Source organism: Artibeus jamaicensis, unplaced genomic scaffold, assembly GCF_021234435.1.
Source record: "Artibeus jamaicensis isolate MK-2021 breed Jamaican fruit bat unplaced genomic scaffold, CSHL_Jam_final contig_464, whole genome shotgun sequence".
NCBI classification, from domain to species: Eukaryota; Metazoa; Chordata; class Mammalia; order Chiroptera; family Phyllostomidae; genus Artibeus; species Artibeus jamaicensis.
The window spans coordinates 874,874-894,787 of NW_026521842.1; the positions used below are offsets into that span (position 1 = coordinate 874,874).

The 19,914-nt window shown below is 37.9% G+C and overlaps 1 protein-coding gene across 3 annotated transcripts in view; it reads left to right on the forward strand.

Annotated features, from left to right (window-relative positions):
• The window catches only part of ZFP14 (ZFP14 zinc finger protein), a 56,075-nt gene extending 36,701 nt beyond the window's left edge, over positions 1-19,374 (forward strand). For all 3 annotated transcript variants that reach the window (XM_037155274.2, XM_037155273.2, XM_053666704.1), the window contains one exon: positions 14,936-19,374. In XM_037155274.2, the coding sequence (XP_037011169.1) occupies positions 14,936-16,302 (1,367 nt within the window). In that variant the 3' untranslated portion in view covers positions 16,303-19,374. The remainder of the gene's footprint in view (positions 1-14,935) is intronic.
• The last annotated feature ends 540 nt before the right edge of the window (positions 19,375-19,914 follow it).

Here is a 19,914-nt window from a genome sequence, read left to right on the forward strand (position 1 = left end):
GTTCTTTATTTCAGTGTCAATGGTAGTATTTTGCTTGCTTGTTTGTTTTGTTGATTAGGTTCCACTTATAGGTGAGATCATATGATACTGGTCTTTTACTGTCTGGCTTATTTCACTTAGCATAATAATACTCTCCAGTTGCACCCATGCTGTCATGAAGAGTAGGAGTTCTTTCTTTCTTTCTGCTCTGTAGTATCCCATTGTGTAAATGTACCACAGATTTTTGATGCACTCATTTACTGATGGGCACTTACTGCTTCCAGCACTTGGCTATTGTAAATTGTGCTGATATTAACATTGGGTTGCATAGGTTCTTTTGAATTAGTGTTTCAGCATTTTTAGTGTATAATTCCAGCAGTGTAATTGCTGGATCAAAAGGCAGTTCCATTTTTAGCTTTTTGAGGATATTCCATAGTGTTTTCCATAAAGCTGCACCAGTCTGCATTCCTACCAACAATGTACTAGGTATATTTCCCTTTTCTCTGCAACCTCACCAGCACTTATTATTTGTTGATTTGTTTATGAGGGCCATTCTGACTGAGGAGAAATTGTATGTGAAAGCATCTGGTCCAGGGCTTTTGTGCTTCAGGAGTTTTTTTTTTCTTTTTTTTTTCCTCAATAATTTTATTTAGTTATTTTTCAAGTACAGTTTTTTGTCTGTTTCTCCCATCCCAGCCGTGCTCCCCACCTCCCTCCCATTTCCACTCCCCTTAGTTCTCGTCCCTGTGTCTTTCATATTTGTTCCTCAAAATCCCTCCCCTTTTTCCCCCTTAAATTCCCTTCCCTCTCCCCTCTGGTCACTGTCCCCTTCTCTATTTCAGTGTCTTGGTTTTTATTCTGCTTGCTTGTTTGTTTTGTTGTTTAGCTTCCTGTTAAAGGTGAGATCATATGGTATTTGTCTTTCAACCCCTGGCCTATTTCACTCAGCATAACGCTTTCCAGTTCCATCCATGTTGTTGCAAAGGGTAGTAGCTCCTTTCTCTCTGCTGCATAGAATTCCATTGTGTATATGTACCACAATTTTGTGATCCATTCATTTACTGACGGGCACCTAGGTTGCTTCCAACTCTTGGCTATTGTAAATTGTGCTATGAACATTGTGGTGCATAGGTTCTTTGAAATTGATGTTTTAGGATTCTTAGGATATAACCCTAGCAGTGGAATTGCTGGGTCAAAAGGCAGGTCGATTTTTATTTTTCTGAGAAAATTCCATACTGTTTTCCATAATGGTTGTACCAGTCTGCAATCCGACCAACAGTGAACTAAAGATCCCTTTTCCCCACACCCTCTCCAACATTTGTTGTTCGTTGCTTTATGATAGCCATCCTGACCGGTGTAAAGTGGTATCTCATTGTGCTTTTAATTTGCATCTCTCTGATAGCTAACAATATTGAGCATCTCTTCCTGTGTCTCTGGATATTCTGTATGTCCTCCTTGGAGAAGTGTCTGTTCAAGTCCTTTTCCCATTTTTTAACTGGGTTAGATGTCTTCTTAGAGTGGAGCCATGTAAGTTCTTTGTATATTTTGGAGATTAAACCTTTGTCTGAGGTATCATTGGCAAATATGTTTTCCCATACAGTTGGTTGTCTTGCTAATTTAATACTGTTTTCTTTAGCCATGCAGAAGCTTTTTATTTTGATGAGATCCCATTTGTTTATTCTTTCCTTTATATTCCTTGCTCTAGGGGACATATCAGTAAAAATGTTGCTGCATGAAATATCTGAGATTTTCTTGCCAATGTTCTCCTCTAGTACCTTAATGGTGTCACAGCTTGTATTTAAGTCTTTTATCCACCTTGAATTTATTTTGGTGTATGGTGTAAGCCTGTGCTCAAGTTTCATTTTCTTGCACGTAGCTGTTCAGTTCTCCCAGCACCATTTGTTGAAGAGGCTATCTTTACTCCATTTTATGTTACTACCCCCTTTGTGGAATATTAATTGACTGTAGAGAGTTGGGTTGATTTCTGGGCTCTCTGTTCTGTTCCATTGGTCTATGTGCCTGTTTTTATGCCAGTACCAGGCTGTTTTGATTACAGTAGCCTTGTAATACAGTTTGATATCAGGTATTGTGATCCCCCCTACTTTGTTCTTCTTTCTCAAAAGTACAGCTGCTATTCAGGGTTGTTTGTGATTCCATATAAATTTTTGAAGTGTTTGTTCTATGTCTGTGAAATATGCCATGAGTACTTTAATAGGTATTGCATCGAATCTGTATATTGCTTTGGGTAGTATGGACATTGTGATGATGTTAATTCTTCCAATCCATGAACAAGGTATATGTTTCCATTTCTTTGTGTCTTCCCTGATTTCTTTCTTCAGTGCTGTGTAGTTTTCTGCATACAGGTCTTTTACCTCCTTGGTTAGGTTTATTCCCAGATATTTTATATTTCTTTTTGCTATATCGAATGGGATTTTTTTCTTGATTTCGGCTTCTGCTGATTCATTGTTAGTATACAAAAATGCCTTTGATTTCTGGATATTGACTTTGTATCCTGCTGTTTTGCCAAATTCATTTATTAGTTTGAACACTTTTTTAGTTCAGTATAGGATTTTCCATGTACACTATCATGTCATCTGCAAACAGGGACAGTTTTGTTTCCTCCTTTCAGATTTGGATGCCTTTTATTATTTTTTTTCTTCCCTGATCACTGTGGCTAAAACTTCCAAAACTATATTGAATAGAAGTGGTGAAAGTGGACATCCTTGTCTTGTTCCTGCTCTTAGTGGAAAAGCTTTTAGTATTTGCCTGTTGAGTATGATATTGGTTGTAGGTCTCTCATATATGGCCTTTATTATATTGAGGAATGCTCCCTCTATTCCCACTTGGCTGAGTGTTTTTATCATAAATGGGTTTTGTACCTTATCAAAATCATTTTCCGCGTCTATTGATGTGATCATGTGGTTTTTGTCTTTGCTTTTGTTTATGTGATGTATTACATTTACTGATTTGCGAATGTTGAACCAACCTTGCATCCCTGGGATGAATCCCACTTGGTAATGGTGTATGATCTTTTTGATATATTGTTGGATGCGATTTGCCAATATTTTGTTGAGGATTTTAGCGTCTATGTTCATCAGTGATATTGGCCTGAAGTTTTCTTTCTTTGTTGTGTCTCTATCTGGTTTTGGAATTAGGATGATGCTGGCTTCATAAAAAGAATTTGGGAGTTTTCCATCCTGGATTTTCTGGAATAGTCTGTGGAGAATAGGGGTTAGCTCTTCCTTACATGCTGTGTAGAATTCTCCTGTGAAACCATCTGGTCCAGGGCTTTTGTGTGATGGGAGTTTTTTGATTACTGCTTCAATTTCTTTTGCTGTTATTGGAGTGTTCAGATTTTCTGCTTCTTTTTCATTAAGCTTTGGAAGATTATATTTTTCTAGAAATGTGTCCATTTCCCCTAGGTTTTCAAATTTCTTGGCATATAGTTCTTCATAGTAATTTCTTACAATCCTTTCTATTTCTGTGGTATCAGTTGTAATCTCTCCTTTCATTTCTGATTGTGTTTATTTGTGTCCTGTCTCTTCTTTTCTTCATGAGCTTAGTTAAAGGCTAGTCTATTTTGTTTATCTTTTTAAAAAACCAGCTCCTGGATTCATTGATCCTAAGATTTGTTCTTTTAGTGTCTTATGTCATTTCATTCTTCTCTGATCTTGGTTATTTCCTTCCTTCTACTTGCTCTGGGCTGTTCTTGTTGTTGTTCCTCAAGATCTTGCAGGTGTAGGGATAGGTTGTTTGTTTAAAATGTTTCTATCTTCTTTAGGTAGTCCTGTATTGCTATAAACTTTCCTCTCAGGGCTGCCTTCGCTGTGTCCCATAAGTTTTGGGTTGTTGTGAGATCAATTTCATTTGTTTCCAGAAACTTTTTGATTTCTTTCCTGATTTCATTCTTGACCCATTCATTGTTTAATAGCATGCCATTCAATCTCCATGATTTTTAGTGTTTGAGTTTTTTTTCTTCAGGGTTGGTTTCCAGTTTCAGTCCCTTGTGGTCAGAGAAAATGCTTGGTATGATTTCAATTTTCTTGAATTAGTTGAGGCTCGTTTTGTGTCCTATTACATGGTCGATCTTTGAAAATGTTCCATGTGCATTTGAAAAGAATGTGTATTTAGCTTCTTTGGAATGAAGAGCTCTCTATATATCAGTTAACTCCATTTTATCTAGGGCATTGTTTAATGTTACAATATCTTTGTTGATATTTTGTTTGGAAGATCTGTCCATTTTTGACACTGGGGTATTGAAATCCCTTACTATAATTGTGTTGCTGTCAGTATCTTTCCTGAAGTCCTCTAAGGTTTTCTTTATGTATTTGGGTGCTCCTATGTTGGGTGCATATATATTTACGATGTTAATGTCTTCTTGGTGGATTCTTCCCTTGAGTAGTATGAAGTGACCTTCTGGGTCTCTCTTTATGGCCCTTTTTTTGAAGTCTATTTTGTGTGATATGAGAATTGCTACCCCAGCTTTTGTTTTCCTGTCCATTTGCTTGGAGAATTTGTTTCCAGACCTTTACTTTTAGTCTGTGATGGTCTCTTGTCCTGAGGTGGGTCTCTTGTAGGCAGCATGTGTGTGGGTCATGCTTTCTTATCCATTTAGCTATTCTATGTCTTTTGATTGGAGCATTTAATCCACTTACGTTTAAGGTTTTTATTGATAAGGACTTATTCATTGCCATTTTTGTACCGTGTTTCTCTCTCTCTTTCTCTCCCTTTCCCTTCCTTTTCTTAAAGCAGTCCCTTGAGCATTTCTTGCAGAGCTGGTTTTGTAGAGATGTATTCCTTTAGACTTCTTTTGTGTGGGAAGCTCCTTATTTTGTCTTCTATCTTGATTGAGAGCGTTGCTGGGTAAGGTAGCCTTGCTTGCAGGCCTCTGTTTTTCACTACTTAGAATATTTCTTGCCATTCTCTTCTGGCTTGGAACATTTCCATTGAGAAGTCAACTGCTAACCTTATCAGGGCTTCCTTGTATGTTACACTCTGTTTCTCCCTTGCTGCCTTTATGATTCTGTCTTTGTTTTGGAATTTTCCCATTTTAATAATGATGTGTCTTGAAGTGGGCCTCTTTGGGTTCCTCTTGATTGGGACTCTGTGTGTTTCCTGGATTTATGTGACTTTTTCTCTCCTCAAATTAGGGAAGTTACCATCATTACTTTTTTAAACAGGTTTTCTGTTCCTTGCTCTTCTTCTTCTCCTTCTGGTATCCCTATTATACGGAAATTACTATGTTTCCTATTGTCGTCCATTTCCCTTAATCTCTCTGCATTCTTTCTGAGCCTATGTTCCTTTTCTTCCTCTTTCTAGGTGTTTTTTTCTACCTTGTCCTCTAGCTCACTGATCCGATCTGCTTCATCGAGCCTGCTTTTAATTCCTTCTACTGTGTTTTTCAGTTCAGAAGTGGTATTCTTCATTTCCTCTTGGCCCTTGTTGATAGTTTGTTTCTATTTCCTTTTTCATGTTGATATAGTTTGCAGTGAGTTCACTGTAGTGTCTCTGTAGTTTGTGGTAGCTCATTGTGAGCTTATTGGACTTCCTGATAACCAGTGCTTTCAACTCAATATCTGATAGTTGAGTTGTTTCTATTACATTTAGCATTCTTTCTGAGGCTTCCTCCTTTTCTTTCATTTGGGTATTTTTTCTTTGTCTTCCCATTGCCTATGAGACTCTTTTTGTTAGCTTCAGCTTCTTGAATTGATCTGTTCTGGCTCCCTGGGTATATGGTGTGGACTTCTGTGGTAGAATACCTGTGACATTCAGTGGTGCCGTCTCCTTGATCTCTTGAGCTCACTGGTCTTGGGCTGTCATTTATGTTGGTTCTGTGTTTGTCTTTGGGTTTGGATTGTTGTTGGGTCTTTCTTTGGTGGGTCCTTCTCACCAGCTGGTTAACTGAGGGTCACTCTGTCACCACCTCTTGTATTTTGTTGTGGTGTTGTGGGTAGGTTTTGTTGAACCTGGTTCTTCCGTGTGTATAAGGTTTTGAGGCTTCTCTCTCACTTTTGTTCAGTTGTTTGTTCTAGGTAATTTCTCCACTATTTAGCTGTATTTCCAGATAGGTCCTGGATTGAAGCAGTGTGGTTTCCACTCCCTCTTTCACCTTCTACCTGTTGGTGGTTCCTTTGTTAGTGAGTTTCCTCTTCCAGCAGGTATCCTTGTGTTCAAAGGTTCCACCTACTGTTTTTTGTGATCAGTTGGAGGGGGAAGGCAAAAAGGTTTAAGACCGCATGAATGTAATTTATGCTATTTACAGTAGTAGCTGGTTGAGAAGAGCTTGGATATTCTTAGGATATATATAGTGTTAACTGTGATATTCCACACAACTAGCCACTTTTTAGGAAGGGTGGAAAGAAGATAAGACTCCTGTTGGGGAGGGAAGGGTTGTGAGTTGGGTCTAGAAAGCAGTTAGCTTGTGAGGGGTCAGATTCTGAGGTAAGGTGAGAGTAAAGGATAGAAAATAGTTGTATTGTGAGAGAATAGAGTTAACCACAACAGTAATAGAGTTCAGGAAATGGTGAAGTGAGCTAAGATCTGGGAGGGGTGTTGTGAAGTGTTACATCCCATCCTTGCGAGCAAGAAGGGTCAGAGACTGATGGGTAGTCAGAGGTGTTTTATTGGCCAAAGTTTCAAAGTTTTACCTGCGCAGGGGAGAACTCTCGGGGTGCCTCCAGAGACACACGAGTGCCAAAATGGCTGCAAATGAGAGTCACGCCTAACGCTTATAGGCTAGGGTTCTTATAGAAGCGAGCAAGCAAGCAACTTCCAGAAGCAAAAGGTGGCAGTTAGCTACTGGCTCAGGGGCTTACGCTAGGGCTCGTGATCTTGCTGATGATTGGCTGGCAGGGCTCATGAACAGCTCGTGCTCAGGTTAGCCATTGGCCTAGGGGCTCATGCTAGGGGTAAAAATCCCCCCCCCCAACGGATGTTCCAAGAAGCTGTCTGCTTAACTTCCTGGAACATTTGCCCGGGGGTGGGGGTGCAGTCCCCCCACCCAAGCTTGAGCAAGCAGCTAAGGTTGAACAAACAACTTAGTTTTCTTAAGACTATTTCCCTTAGCCCCTAACATGAAGTATTTACAATTATATGGAACAGCTATTATTTACAATAATAATGGAGCAACCATCACATGACAGAATCTGTGTGATCTGGATAACAAGAATAGGAAGTATAGGACCTTGAGTAGTGTGCTAATGGAACACAAGTGAAGTGAAAGACAGTAAATTAACAATATAGTATGAAAAAGAAAATAAGGGAAATCAGTCAAACATTACAATTTAACCACGTAAGCAAAGAAGACTAAACAGAAAGAAGAGGAATACAAAAATACTAATAAAATAAAAAGTGTAAGAATAATGAAAAAATAATACAAATATGCAGTAACTTGCAGGTCTCTGTAGTAGCAAAGTGATATTTGTCTCACTGTCTCAGCTGTTAGGGTGACCCCCTTGCAGTCCAACTCTGGTCTTTTCACGGTTCTAGGGTTTTTTTGTCTCAGTTTTGGTAATTAAAAGAAAAATGATATAAAACGGAAAAAATGGAAGAAGGAATAAAACAAGAAAGAAGGAAAGGGAGGGAAAAGGAGTTCAAAGATAAAAAATAAAAAATTATCAAAGAAATAAAGAATTACTTAAAAAAAAAAACAGCCTTTTGCTGGCTTCAAACTGGCCAAACTAGTTTTACTGGTCTTCCTGGCTGAAGCAGACTGAAGGGCATTTGGTTTTGCTTTTCTGCTTTTGGTCCACACCCAGTCAGCCTCCTGTCCAGCTCCTCAGCAGCCTCTGGTCCCTCAGGTTCCACAGGTTAGGGCAAGTACTCTCCCTGGGGCTATGGGAGTGTGTGCAGACCCTTCTGTACCACTGCCACCTCCATCTTGGGAGCGCCATGCAGCTGGGTTGGGAGGAGGCCAGAGTGGCTACTGCAGAAGAATTCTGCAGTGTCTCATTTTTCACTCTTTCTTTTTGAGTAAATCCTCCCACTCAAGCCTGCTGCTCCATAGAGAGGTCTGGCCTCTCACAGAGCCCAATTCTCCAACCACAGTGGGGACTGTCAGGGTCAGGGCCTGTCACAGCCCAACTCTCAACTTTCCCCAGCAGACGTCCACAGACTCTGTGGATACTCACAGCCCCTGTGTGTTTGCCACTTAGTCCTTAGTCCCCTGTCTGTGACTTCAAGCAACCAGATCTCTCCTGGTGCTGCTCCACTCTTGTTTGGCAGGGGAGGGAGCTGTTGACCCAGCTCTCTTCCAAGAACCCTGTGGCAGACCCACTGGGTTTGGGGCTGCAGCTGCCCTGGTCCACATGCTGGTCCCAGGGAACCTATTGGGCTGAAATAGTCTCCTTACCGTCTGGTTTTTCAGTGTCCTCTACAATTTTTAGTCCCCTGTCTTTATATGTGCTGGAGTACTGTTGGCTGTTTGCTCTGTTTCTCCATAGATCGGCTAGGTTTTTCTCCCGTGTGTAGGGGGAAGTAAAATCCACTCCCTCCTACCTCCCTGCCATCTTCAGTCTCCTGGGGTTACGATTTTTTTGATGTATTGCTGGATGCAGTTTCCCAATACTTTGTTGAGGATTTTATTGTCTACATTTATATGTGATATTGGCCTGTAGTTTTCTTTTTTGTTGTGTCTTCCTCTGGCTCTGGGATTGTGTGATTCTGGCCTCATAAAAAGAGTTTGAGCGTCTTCAGTCTTCTTTGTTTTTCTTGAATAGTCTAAGAAGGACATGGGTTAGCTCTCCTTAAATGTTTTGTAAAATTCTGTTGTTAATTTATGCAGACCAGGGCTTTTGTTGGATGGATTTTTTTTGATTAATGCTTCAGTTTCACCAGTTTTTATCAGTCTGTTTATGCTTTCTGCTTCTTGATTCAGTTTTAGAAAATTATATTTTTTGAGTAATTAGTCCATTTTACCCTGGTTTTCAAATTTTTTGGTATATACTTGCTCAGAGTAATTTCTTATAATCCTTTGTATATCTGTGGTATCAGTTGAAATTTCTCCTCTTACATTTCTGATTTTATTTATTTGGTTCATGTCTCTCTTTCTTGATGACTCTGGTTAAAGGCTTGTTGATTTTGTTTATTTTTTCAAAGAATCTACTCCTAGATTTATTGATCCTTTGAACTGTTCTTTTAGTCTCTATGTCATTTAATTCTGCTTTGATCTTGATTATTTTCTTCCTTCTACTTGCTCTGAGCTTTATTTGTTGTTGTTCCCCCAATTCTTGTAGATGTAGGGTTAGGTTCTTGATTTGTAATGTTTCTGTCTTTTCTTGGTAGGCCTGCATTGCTATGAACTTCCCTCTCAAGACTGCCTTGGCTGTGTCCCATAAGTTTTGGACCATTGTGTGTTTCTTTTTATTTGTTTCCAGAAACTTTTTTATTTCTTTCTAGAGCTCATTATTATCCCATTCATTGTTTAATAGCATGCTATTCAATATCCATGAGTTTGAATATTTTTGAATTTTTCCTTGAGGTTGGGTTCTAGTTTCAAGCCCTTGTGGTCAAAGAAAATGTTTGATATGACTTTAATTTTCTTGAATTTGTTGAGTGTTTTTTTGTATCCTATCATGTGGTCTATCTTTGAAATTTTTCTATGGGCATTTGAAAGGAATGTGTAGTTTGCTTCTTTGGGATGAAAGGTTCTATATATATAAATGAAGTCCATTTGGTCTAATACATGGTTAAGTTCCACAATATCCTTGTTGATATTTTGTCTGGAAGATCTGTCTATTGTTGACAGTGGGGTGTAAAATCCCCTACTATAAATGTGTTGCTCTCTATAGCTTTCCTGAAATCCTCCAAGAACTTCCTTAAATATTTGGGTGACCCTATATTGGGTACACATATGTTTACAATGTATATGTCCTACTTGCTGGATTCTTCCCTTGAATATTATGAAGTGCCCTTCTGTGTCTCTTTTTATGGCCTTTGTTTTGAAATCTGTTTTGTAAGTTATAAATATTGATTGCTAACCTGGAATTTTTTCCTGTCTATTTACTTAGAATATTTTTTCCAGCCCTTCACTTTCAGTCTATTTAGTTCTTTTGTTCTGTGGTATGTCTCTTGTAGGCAGCATATGTGAGGATCTTGTTTCCATGTCCATTTAACTACCCTGTGTCTTTTGATTTGAGCATTTAATCCATTTACATTTAAAGTTATTATTTATAGGTAGTTATTCATTGCCATTTACTCCCTTTGTACCTGTATTCCTCCCTCTCACTGTTTCTCATCCTCTTCTTAAAGCATCTCTAGCATATCTTGCAATGCTGGTTTGGTGGAGGTGTACTCTTTTAGCCTTGTTTTGTCTGAGAAGTTCCTTATTTTGCCTTACATTTTAAATGGGAGCTTTGCTGGGTAGAGTAGTCGTGGCTGCAGGCCTTTGCTTTTTATTGCTTGGCATATGTTGCTTGAAATAGTTCTTGGCATTCTCTTTTGGTTTGTAATGTTTCTGTTGAGAAGTCAGGTGCTAGACTTTCGGGCTCCTTTTCATGTTATGTCCTGTTCCTCCCTTCCTACCTTTATTCATACTCTCTTTGTCTCTGAATTTTCCAGTCAATAATTATGATGTGTCTTGGTATATGCCTTTTGATTGGGACCCTCTGTTTCCTGGACTTGTGTGGCTTTTTCTCCCATGAAATTAGGGAAATTTTCCATTGTTACTTTTTCAAACAGGTTTTATATTCCTTTCTCCTCTTTCTCCTTTTGGGATCCCTATTATATGGATATTATTACTTTTAATGTGTCCTGTATTTCCCTTAACCCTCTTCATTCTTTTTTAGTCTTTTTACCTTTTCTTGCTGTTTTTGTGAGTTTTTTCTACCTTGTCCTCCATCTCACTGATTCGATCCTCTGCCTCATGTAGCCTGGTCTTAATTCAATCTATTTTATTCTTCATTTCAAAAATTGTATTCTTCATTTCCTCCTAGCCCTTGTTGATTTTTTTCATGTCCTTTTTTATGCTGATATAGTTTGCAGTAAGTTCCTCATATTTCCCTGTAGGTTTTGGTAGTTTGCACTGAGTTCATTGAGTTTTCCTATAACCACTGTTTTGAACTCAATCAATATTTGATAGTTGACTTGCCTCTATTTCATTTAACATTCTTCCTGAAGATTCCTCCCTCCTTTCTATTAGAGATTGTTTCTTTGTCCTCCCATTATTTGTGAGACTTTCTGTTTGCTTCTGCCTCTTAAATTGATCTGTTTTGACTGCCTGTCTTTGTGGTCTGAACTTCTATGGTAGGAGGCCTGTGAGATTTAGTGATGTTATCTCCTTCATCACCTGAAGTAGATGCTCTTGGGATGCCTTTTATGCTGTTTATGCTGGTTCTCTGGATATAATTGGATTTTGATTGTTGTTGTGTTTCTTTGGTTGGTCCTTCCCTCCAGCTGGTGGACAAAGTGGCACTCCACCCACCATGTCCTGTGTGCTGCTGTACAGGTGCTGCCAGAACAAAACCACAAAGTTTTCCAGGAAATAAACCCATACCTGCAAAAATAACTCTCTCCCACAATCCCACTGTCAATAGGAAATGAACCAGTATTAATAAGGGTGTAAAGAGATCAGGACTATTATAAGACAGGAGAACAAATATGAGATGACCTACTGAAAGAAAAATGATTTTGAGAGTGTTAGAGGGAGGAACACTAATAAGAGTTATGAGTTGTGAAGTGAAAGAATTGGCACAATGCAAAGAGAGAAATTAAAATGTACATCATGAAAAAAAAGGGAAGAATGTGGAATTGAGTATGAGAAGGGAAGTGTAGAGAATTAGGTTTAAACAGAATGAAAATAATATAAAGTTAGAGAGAAAGAAGAAGGGAGGAAGAATAGTAAATGATTAATAAAACTATAGGAGCCAAATTGGACAGAAGTTCCACCTCAGTACTATCAGCAACAAATGTGGTAAAATTAATATAGTTGGTATGGGAATAAGAGGGAAAAAAGAAACAAAAATCTAAAAGATGTCTAGAAGAATGGGAAGTGATTTTGAAATGATAGAGGGAGAGGAAATAGTGAGTCAGGAATAAAACCAGGCTAGACAGGGAAAAATTAAAATTAGGGATGTAAGGGAAAAAAGAGAAGAAGAGTAAAAATATAAGGGCAGGATGAAAGAGAAATAGAAGAAAGACAAAAAAGAAAAAACAGGCTAAGATGGGAAAATTAAAAATTGGTGGTGTTGCTCAGTGGATTGAGCGCCAGTCTGTCCAAACAAAAAAGATCTCTGATTCTATTCCCAGGCAGGGTTCATGCCTGGATTGTGGGCCAGGTCCCCAATAGGGGGCACGTGAGAGGCAACCACACATTGATGCTTCTCTCCCTATTTTTCTCTCTCCCTTCTTTTCTCTCTAATAATAAATAAAATCTTTAGTAAAAGGAAAAAAGAGTAGATGAGGGACCAGCAAAATTTGATATTTGAAATACAAAATTAGTGAAGCTCTAGAAATATAATTTAAAAAAATACAACAGCAACAGCCCTACCCACAACCAACTAGAAAAGATTGCTACAGGTGGGGAGAGAACACAAGTATTCTAAGATCAGGGAAAAAGTGTGTTAGATGACCATTGACAACAAAATTGGTGTTGTGTATCTGGATGTGGGAGAAAGAGTAATGGTGCAGAATGGAAACAAGTTGTAGCAAGAGAGAAAATAATTTGAAATGAAAATAATGCAAGAAAAGGGGAAGGTATAATGAGGTAAGAGAAGGGAGAAGCAAAATATGTGAATTGAAATACACTATGGTATAAAATGTAGTGACTTAATACATGCAAACTTGCTGGAGAAGAAATTAATGTTAAAAAGCTATGCAGGAAAGAAAATATCACAAACCATGAAGAAGACAACAGTAGATTTTGTCTTGATAGCTTCTTGTATTTACCACTGTTTTTTTCTTTCTTGATCTGCTTCTGGTGATGTCAGATGTTGACCCTTTCTGACCTTAGGCAGCCTGTACAAGACTTCCAGGGATCTACTGTTCCTGGCTGTCTCCTTCTGTTGTTAATCTACTCACTCTGCACTTGGCAGTCAGATTTAAGCACCATAGACTGGGGCTGAATTCCTCCTAGGGTAGGGGCTTTTGTTTCCCCTCATGCTGCTGCTTCTGCTCAGAGGGGAGCAGTCTGCCTGAGCAGGATGGCCACTCTTGTATGGGGGTTGGCTCAGCACTGGGATCCCAGCGGCTATTCTCTCAGTTCTCTCCCCAAAGCCTCTGTCCCCAGTCTCTCCTCAAGTCTCTCTAGTCCACTCTGCCCCACTTTTGGCAGGGATCTATGTCTGTGGCTCTCTCTTTCTGTTGTTAATCTAGTCAATCAGTATTCAGCAGTCAGGCTTAAGCACCACAGGGCTAGAGCAGAGTCTTTCCTGGGGTTGGAGCTGTTGTTTCCCCTTAGGCTGCTTCTGCTTGGAGGGAAGTGGTCTACATGAGCAAGATAGTTGCTTCTCTATGGATGTTTCAACACTGGGATCCCAGTCTCCACTCTCTCAGTTCTCTCTCTAAAGCTTCTGTACTCAGTCTTTCCTCCGGCATTCTTGCCTCTCCTTGGCCAGAGCCTAGGGTAAGTGGCTGCAAATTAAAATTTGTGTTTTGGCCTTTTTAAAGGTCTTGCATCTCCAGACTTCTGTCTCTGCAACCTTGCTGCTTTTTGCCTCTGGTTGTTTATCTGTACTTTTTGGACTCTGGTGCTCTAGGTTGGGAATCTTAGCTTAGGGTTTATTTTATTTATTTATTTATTTATTTATTTATTTATTTATTTATTATTTAATTATTGTTCAAGTACAGTTTTCTGTCTTTTACTCCCATCCCAACCCCTACCTTAGGGTTTAGACCCCATTCTTTTCAGGGGGATCCAACCAGCCACTTAATTATCCCACTGGCACTGCTACCTGTGGGTGCCCAGTCAGCCTTCTCAAGTGTCTACTGTATTCCTTACCAGATAAGATTGTGCGAAGCTGATTCTTCTGTTTGTCCGAGGTTATTTGGCATCTCTCTTGCTATTGCTCAGTTGTTTGTTCTGGGTGGTTTCTCCACAGTTGAGTTGTAATTCCGGACTGGCCATGGGTGGAATTTAGTGTGACTTCCATTCACTCGCCTGCCATCTCCCTCACCCCCTCTTATCTAGTTTCAAATTTTCAGGTGACTCATCCATACTTAAATCAGGCTTTCACTGATTTATCTTGTTTCTCTAATCGCCAAATTTCTCTCCTTTCCTGCACTTTCCTCATTCTCTATTTCCTTTGACTTTTTCTGAAATATTTGAGAATACAATCTGTTCCATAATGCAGTGAATAATCCATATGTAAATTACTTAATAGTCATATGACATAGGGAATATCAGTATAATATAGAAGTTAGTTCACAGGTAATTTTCTTAGTTTAATGTGGACAGAATAGTAGATTTATAATATTAAGAAGAAAAGGCAAAAACCTTCAGTTTTATGCTTTGTTAGGAGCCCTTTTATCTCTGTATCAAGCAAACTAATGATAAATGCTTGCACACAGGGCTCCCTTCTCAGAGACGTATACAATCAATCAGCCTTGCATGGCATCTAGCTAGACATATTGTACTTTACCCGTTTCACTTCTTAATGGTACCTTTACTGGCTTTGGGCTTTGTTTTCATGCGCAATGTCTCAGTTTCTGAAATCCAGCATTTTCACTTAACATTTGTGCATTTTCATAGTCATGAAGCAGCCTTAAGCTATGCTGAGCTGCCTTGTGGGTTCTCTTGAGGTTCCCATTATTGTATTAGTGCTCTGCTAATACAGTTGCATAAATTTGAGCAGTCCTCTCCAGCTCTACTTTCTTCATAAACTTTAATTTTGGTGTGCAATTTTGCATTAGATAGGTATCATTTGTAATAGGCATTATTTTCAGTGCCTTTTATTTCTTTACATAAGTTTTCTCTTTTCCGGAACAGAAAAACAGCATGTGTTTGCTTTTTTGTTTCTTTCAGATTTGGAGTCCAGATATAAGACCAATACTTTATCTCCAGAAAAGGATATTTATGAAACATATTTATTCCAGTGGGAGATAATGGAGACATCTAAAAGCTATTGCCTTCAGGACTCCATTTTTAGAAATTATTGGGAATGCAAAAGTAAGTTTGAGAGGCAAATGGAACCACAAGAAGGATATTTGGGGCAAGTGAAAAATACTTCTGAAAAAATAACCACTTACAAAAAGCAAAATTTTGTTGCTGAATATCAGAGAGTTCATAATGGAGAAAAGTTATATGAATGTAAAGAATGTACGAAGACCTTTATTCGTCGTTCAACACTTAGTCAGCACCTGAGAATTCATACTGGTGAGAAACCGTATAAATGTAAGGAATGTGGGCAGGCTTTTAGACAGCGTGCACACCTTATTCGACATCACAAACTTCATACTGGTGAGAAACCCTATGAATGTAAGGAATGTGGGAAGGCCTTTACAGTGCTCCAAGAACTTACTCAACATCAGAGACTTCATACTGGTGAGAAGCCTTATGAATGCAAGGAATGTGGAAAGGCATTTAGAGTACATCAGCAACTTGCCAGGCATCAAAGAATTCACACTGGTGAGAAACCCTATGAATGTAAGGCATGTGGGAAGACCTTTAGGCAGTGTACACACCTTACTCGACATCAGAGACTTCATACTGCTGAGAAGCTCTATAAATGTAAGGAATGTGGGAAAGCCTTTGTATGTAGTCCAGACCTTAAAGTACACCAGAAAATTCATTTTGGTGAGAAGCCTTATGAATGTAAGGAATGTGGAAAGACTTTTAGAATATGCCAACAACTTACTGTCCATCAAAGTATTCATACTGGTGAGAAACCCTATGAATGTAAAGAATGTGGAAAGACTTTTAGATTAAGACAACAACTTGTTCGCCATCAGAGAATTCATACTCGGGAGAAACCTTTTGAATGTATGGAATGTTGGAAGACCTTTAGTAGTTACTCACAACTTATTTCACATCAGAGTATTCATATTGGTGAGAGACCTTACGAATGTGAAGAATGTGGGAAGGCCTTTAGACTGCTCTCACAACTTACTCAACATCAGAGTATTCATACTGGTGAGAAACCCTATGAATGTAAGGAATGTAGAAAACCATTTAGACTGCTCTCACAGCTTACTCAACACCAGAGTATTCATACTGGTGAGAAACCTTATGATTGTAAGGAATGTGGTAAAGCTTTTAGACTTTATTCATTTCTTACTCAACACCAGAGAATTCATACAGGTGAGAAACCCTACAAATGTAAGGAATGTAAGAAGGCCTTTAGACAGCATTCACACCTTACTCAACATCAGAAAATTCATAATGGAATTTAGTACAAGAAAGCCTTGAAGTGTATAGAACATCACGAAATTCATTTTTGATATTTTTTATGCTCACATCTAAGCATAAGAAATTTCATATTACAGAAAAATGTTGCTTTAAAAGCCTTCCTTCACCATTCAGACATCATCTTTAGCAAATATATGTCAGAGAATAATACAATTAATGTAATAAAAATCTTTAACTTTATTATTATCTCCATTTTACCACTTTATTACCAGTATGTTACTGGACAAGGTACTTAAACTTCTGTGTCTCATTGTGTTCACTCATAAGTTGGTGATAATAGCACCTATGTACATTATTTATTGCTGTGTAATACATTATCACAACTTAATTAATAACTTAAAATAATACATATATATCATTTCACAATTCTAAGAGTTAGAAGTCTGGGTATAATTTAGTTGGGTCTTCTGCTTCAGGGTCTATTACAAGGCTAAAATCAAAGTTTTAGCTTGGGCTAAGACTCATCTGAAGGCTCAGGTGAGGAAGGGATCCACTTCAAACCTCACATGGTTGTTGGGCGAATTTATTTTCTTGAGGGCTATCACATTGAGTTCCTCAGTTTCTGACTGTTGGCTAAAAGCTGAACTCAGTTCCTTGCCCCAGGGGCCTCTTGCACATGCTGCTTACTTCATTAAAACATGCAAGCCAAGAAGGCAGTAGAGTTTACTAGAATTATAAAAGTTATAATCTTGTTTAGTCTAATTACTGACTATTAGGTTGACCCAAAAGTTTGTTTGTTTGTTTTCTATAAGGTGGCTCTAGTAGCTCTTAGTTGTTTTTAACTTCATTCAAAACTATTTTGTTAGATGGTGTTGTGACAGCTGTCATGTCAGCATGCATTTTAAAAAACCTTATAAAACTTGGTGAATTTTTTGTGTAGCAGTTTCAGTATTAAATGAAAGAAAGTGTGCGACATTTTTGGCTTTGTTATTTCAAGAAAGGTAAAACACCAAAAATGATTTGTGCAGTGTATGGAAAATGTGCTGTAACTAATGGAACATGTCAAAGTGGTTTGTGAAGTTTTGTCCTGGAGATATCTCGCTGGACAATGCTCCATGGTTGGGTAGACAAGTTGAAGTTGATAGTGATCAAATCAACACATTAAGAATAACAACGTTATAGTATGGGGGAGATAGCTGATATACTCAAAATATCCAAATCAATAGTTATTGGTAAAAATGAAAAAACGTGTCTTTTATTTTATAGAAAAAACTATACAGACTTTTTGGCCAACCACATATTTTGTCACTTTTGCTGTCTTCTGCTGGCTACAAGCGAATTTCTAGGTTGCCCACACTCAAAGGAAGAGTAGTAAACAAGAATGTGAATACCAGGAGGTAGGGACCACTGGGGCCAGTTCAAAGTCAGCCTACAACAATGTGTAATAGAATTGCAAGGATTAAGTAGTTAATAGTTAGGAAAATAGCAGCTACACAGCATGTTTTTTGTAAATATTATCTGTAATTGTATCATTATTAGTACTAGTGAATTCATATGAAAGGAATATCCTATAGAAGTAATAAAGGGAGAAATGCCTTTTCTCACTGTTCAGCACTTATTTGTCCTGGGTAAAAAAATATAGAAGGTTGTATTAAATGTGAGAAGTTCTTCATCACTTAAGCTGCATCAGATATTTTATGGTGAAAAGAAAGCTTTAAGAATTTCATGAAGAGGAGGTTTTTAAGAGTACAACTATTGAAGACTCAAAGAAAAACATGAAATTATTTTCCCATAATAAATTCCCAAAAGTAGATGTTTTGTGATCTTTACTGTCTGAGCGCAAATCAAGATTGATTAGAAACTATCAGAAAGATGGCAAAAAGGAAACTAATCACTGGAAATTTAACATTGTAAATTGTGCATACGTGTGTGTGTGTGTGTGTGTGTGTGTGTGTATGAGATAGTATGTGTAAAACTCTTGTATAAAAGGAAGAAGACATTATTTCATAATGGTCACTATGACTTTTGGTGCTCATATTGTCCCATCTTCAACTAGTAGAAGTAGTCTTTTGAAATTCGTAGTGACACCACTCATAGTTTACTTGGTTATGGCTCTATAGTTCAGTCAGCTATGGATGACATTTTGGCACAATTCAGCATTCTGAAAATTGATAAATAAGGGAGAAAATATTTTACTTTTCCCTTGTGAACCAAGTTTTATAGCATCAAAAGCTTTCAAATTAAAGAGTCTTTAAAATCTAGTAAACACAGGGGGATTGACAGTATTAGAATAATCACCATTTTCTAGTTTCCTAATGGAATAATGGGTCCAGAAAATGATCAGTGAATATTAAAACTATTAAGTGAAGGTTTTTATAGTGTGAACATTAGAATGAATTTACTGAGCTGACCACCTCTGAACCCTTTAATCAACTTTAACCAGTATAAAAGTGGGGCTATTAGACTATTCCCCTCTTGAAATAATGCAACAGAAAGTACACACCACTACTTATAAAACCCTATTGCCAAAATAATTAACTGAAGGAATTAAACTGTTAAGTCAAATTTTTTAAAAAAAGAATTTAGGGATTAGACAAAGTAAATGGCAACACAAGAAAGCAGCCAAACAAATCCAGTATGTATAAAATTCTACAAAACAATCTGCTTTCTTCAACTAATGAGTGGCATAAAAAAGAAAATAAGGGCAATTGTTAACAGATTAAAAGAGACAAGAGACATAGCAACTAAATAGTATATGGGCATTACTTGGACCTATTTGGAACAAAACGTAAAAGGATTTTGGAGACAGTGAGGGGAATGTGGACATGCACTGACTGTTAGATAATATTTAGAAACAATTTTGTTAGGGATGATAATATCAATGTGGTTAAGAAATAAGAGCTCTTGTGTGTTAGAGTATATGCTTACATGTTTATGAAATGATAAGCTATTCAGATTTACATTAAAATACTTCAGCAATAGAAAAAAATTGGCAAAGAACTGGAAAGTAGATTGACAAAATGTTGATAATCACTGAAGTGGAGTGGTTTGTATATCGGGGTTTGTAATAATATTTCTACTGTTTATGTGTTTGAAAGTTTCAATAAAAATGTTTAGTGTCAAAACTGAAATTATAGATTACTTAGAAATGATTATTAATGAGAAGCCTGCATATCTAAACTTGTTTGACCAAAGTTCTATTCAGGAAGAAATGAATGCCCTTTAATAAGTAAACTTTGGGCACAGTCTTGATCTTCATCACTTATCTACAGCAGTCAGGTCTGGGCCTGTCACATATATGAATATGTTGAAGGAATGAATAAACATCTGTGTCAAGAAATTAGAAATAACAAAATAAAACCTCAAGAGAAGCAAACTGGCCCTGGCTGGTGTAGCTCAGTGGATTGAGCGCGGGCCTGTGAACCAGACAATCACGGTTTGATTCCCAGTCAGGGCACATGCCCAGGTTGCAGGCAGGTTCCCTGCAGGCCAATTCCCAGCAGGGGACGCACAAACGCAACCATACATTGATGTTTCTCTCCCTCTCTCCTTCCCTTCTCTTCTAAAGATAAATAAATAAAATCTTTAAAAAAAATTAAAAAATTAAAAAAAGAGAGAAGCACACTACAATTAGAAATAGGAATTAAGAGACTAGA